General features: G+C 34.5%; 1 protein-coding gene across 2 annotated transcripts in view; it reads left to right on the top strand.

The window, feature by feature from the left end:
- Window positions 1-2,733, top strand: part of LOC119839474 (homeobox protein Hox-C4) — a 13,974-nt gene extending 11,241 nt beyond the window's left edge. For both annotated transcript variants that reach the window (XM_038365745.1, XM_038365744.1), the window contains exon 3: window positions 1,607-2,733. In XM_038365745.1, coding sequence (XP_038221673.1) covers window positions 1,607-2,256 — 650 coding nt within the window. In that variant the 3' untranslated portion in view covers window positions 2,257-2,733. The remainder of the gene's footprint in view (window positions 1-1,606) is intronic.
- Window positions 2,734-3,285: the final 552 nt, after the last annotated feature.

Genomic DNA, 3,285 nt, shown 5'->3' with positions numbered 1-3,285 from the left:
TTATTTTGAATATTTATTGTTTTTATTTTGTTTTTGTGTGTGCAATAAAGTGTTTTATTATTATTATTATTATTATTATATATAAGATAATAGTCAGTCACATAGCACTAATTAGCAATAATTAGCTTTTTATATTATTGGTTATTTTAATAGATTATAATAACACCAATGAAGAGTCGAACCAAGGATCACAACACAATAACACAAAAACATGTCTGACGGGTACATTCCAAGTCTGGACTGGACCAGCGATTTTCGAATATTATATTTAACCTTTATCGCAATTCGTGATATGACCTTTTTAGTAAATATTGGTAGACTGCAAGTAAAAATGTCGAAGTATATGAATTTTTACACAAGTAAATATTGAATAAAAAGTAACGCTCCTTAAAATTATTGTGGTAGTCGAGCACGCTTCGGCACGAATTGGGCCAGCTCGCACCGGGGAAGTACCACACCCCCACAGAAAACCGGCGTGAAATAGTGGCATGCCACTGTGTTTCGTACGGTGAGTGGGGGAGCCGGAGGCCCATTTACTTTTCCTCACCCATCCCAGTCCATTCCTTCTTTCCAGTCTTTAATCCTTTCCTTTTCCCTTAGCCCATAAAAGCGGGCAGCACATTCGTAGAGGCACTACCTTTGCGAATGTTCATGGGCGGTGGTGATCGCTTACCATCAGGCGAACCACCAGCTCAGTTGCCCGCTATGACATAAAAAAAAAAAAAAAAAAAAAAAATAAAAATAATTTAAGTTTTATTGGATTGCATGTCGATGTTGAAGTTTGCTATATGTTTTAACAGTTAATCTCTTATTTCCTTCTAATATTATAAATGCGAAATTAACCCTGTCTGTCTGTGTCTTCCTCTCGCCTTAACTTCTGAACCGATCGAAATGATACTTGGTGCAAAGAAAATTCGCCCGAGACCTTCCTCAGGTCCTTTCCTTACATAGGGTAGTATTTATCTTAAAAATCCCACGGGAACGGGAACTATGCGAATCTTTTCGTCCGTATTTCTTTTGTTGTGACTTCGCGGGCGAAGCCGCGGGCGAAAAGCTAGTTGTCTATAAAAAAGGTATAAAATCCATTATTTGTAATCGATAAATTACATAATGAGAAAACCGCTGCCAATACATTTTCCTCGTGCGCCCATATTGTGTTATAAACAACTAATTTGCTAAGCGCAATTAATCAAAGCAAAAAGGAAGCTCATGGTACAGTAATTATTATGCACATTAATTAACAGAGTGCCCTGAGAGGTTGTTACTAACGCATACATAATTCAGTACGGTCCCTGCACGCAACCTATTTCAAGTTTTATGTTTATTATTCGATTTACACGTTTATTACTTATAAGTAATTGCTTAAACTGTAATAGGTAAATTTGTCATATTTTTTGCATTAACAGGGCATATTATTGTGTTGATTGATAAGAACAGTCTTAATACTTAAATTGTTTTGTTATTTTATTATAAAAATATTTTGTAAGACAGTTGTAAAAGATTGTTGTGCGTGTGTACCTGTTCTTATGAAAACGGTATTATTACAATTTATTGATTTTTATACACGTTATTGTTACTCTTATCTAACCTATTTTTGTATTTACAGCGAACGGAACCTTTCAACCTGGAATGGAGCCAAAGCGGCAGCGAACAGCTTACACTAGACACCAAATATTAGAATTGGAGAAAGAATTTCACTACAACCGATACCTTACACGGAGAAGAAGGATAGAAATAGCGCACACTCTAGTCTTATCAGAACGACAAATCAAAATATGGTTTCAAAACAGACGGATGAAATGGAAGAAAGACAATAAACTGCCGAATACCAAAAATGTAAGAAGAAAAACTAATCCCGCTGGTATCACGACGACAACGACAAAAGGATCCACACCAAAGAGTAGATCGAGTAAGAACACAAATAATAACGACAAGAAGAAATCCAATAACAACGGAAGGCCGGACAGTATAGAGAACGTAACGGACAACATAATGAATGATCTGCATTGTGTCGGGGCACAGAACATGTCGCATGATCCCGTAATTAGTCCGATGACTCATCCAGGCCAGATGAGCCACGGGCACTCGATGACTCCGCACCACCTGCACATGATGAGCATGCACGCCGGCATGGACCCTGCGATGGTCGCCAACCTGTCAGCCCACAGCTCTCCGGGCGGTAACACGGGTTGCGGGACCGGCATCTCCAATCCTCCCCCCATCATCAAATCCGACTACGGTCTCACCGCCTTATAATCTTTAGTAATGTAAAGAAAATTATATATTTTTCATTAACAAATTTTCTTTAACTCTTACCATTCCCGCGTGTTGATAATTTGTAAAGTGATTATTTATAATTTAAGATTTGTAATAAGTTGTGTAATTAATCCTAGTGTAACCAGTCATTAATTGAATGTTTGAATAGTTAAGAGGAAAACTTTACAATGTCAAAAGTGTGATTATTTTAGGGTAGGCATAGAATCTCATGAGTGTTGATTTTTGTACTTTTCTCTTCAAGTCATTGTCATCTTTCCTTTCCGTATATATTCTCCTATTATGTGTTTTGTATTAAGTAGACATTAAAGATAAAATGTATTCACTAATAGTATGAACTATGTACCTAACTCATTATTTTATTGTAAACATTTTATTTTTATTTTAAATCACCGTTTACGTGCGTTGTGGTAAATGTACAGACGTTTTTATTTTATTTAAATTGTAAATTACAAACAAATTTGCTTCAGAACCAGTATTATCCATACTTAAATGAAATACAACTATACATATAACAGTATTGACTATTTGATGTATTAGCATGCGAATATAATTCTTATGAATGTTCACATAGAGTTAAAAATAGAAAAGTTGAATTTTGTTATTAATGCAACAATTTGTGTAAATTATAAAAGTGTACCGTGATATTTTCTTACACTTAGACAATGACTTAAGTTTAAGTACAAACTCTGAATTAATTTTAATAAAAATTGTTTTGTAATTAAAATAGGTGACTGTGAATACAAAACCAATAAAATATAGAATAATATAATACATTTCGTTTTCTTTATTTCTCAACTACTGTAACATGTAAAACTACTGAAATGATTAGTGTGAGCTGTCTTCCAGACAATCAATAGAAATCGCATTGTTGTACAATTTTGCAAAGTGACATAATACAAAAACAAATGATTACACTCATCATTTGACAGTATTATTCACCATTCAGATTTGATAGATTCACACAAAGACGAAATAAACAGAAACACAAAATAACTTTTACACTTATCG

The sequence above is a fragment of the Zerene cesonia genome, chromosome 3, assembly GCF_012273895.1.
Source record: "Zerene cesonia ecotype Mississippi chromosome 3, Zerene_cesonia_1.1, whole genome shotgun sequence".
NCBI lineage: Eukaryota > Metazoa > Arthropoda > Insecta > Lepidoptera > Pieridae > Zerene > Zerene cesonia.
This window is presented reverse-complemented; position numbering and strand designations above follow the sequence as displayed.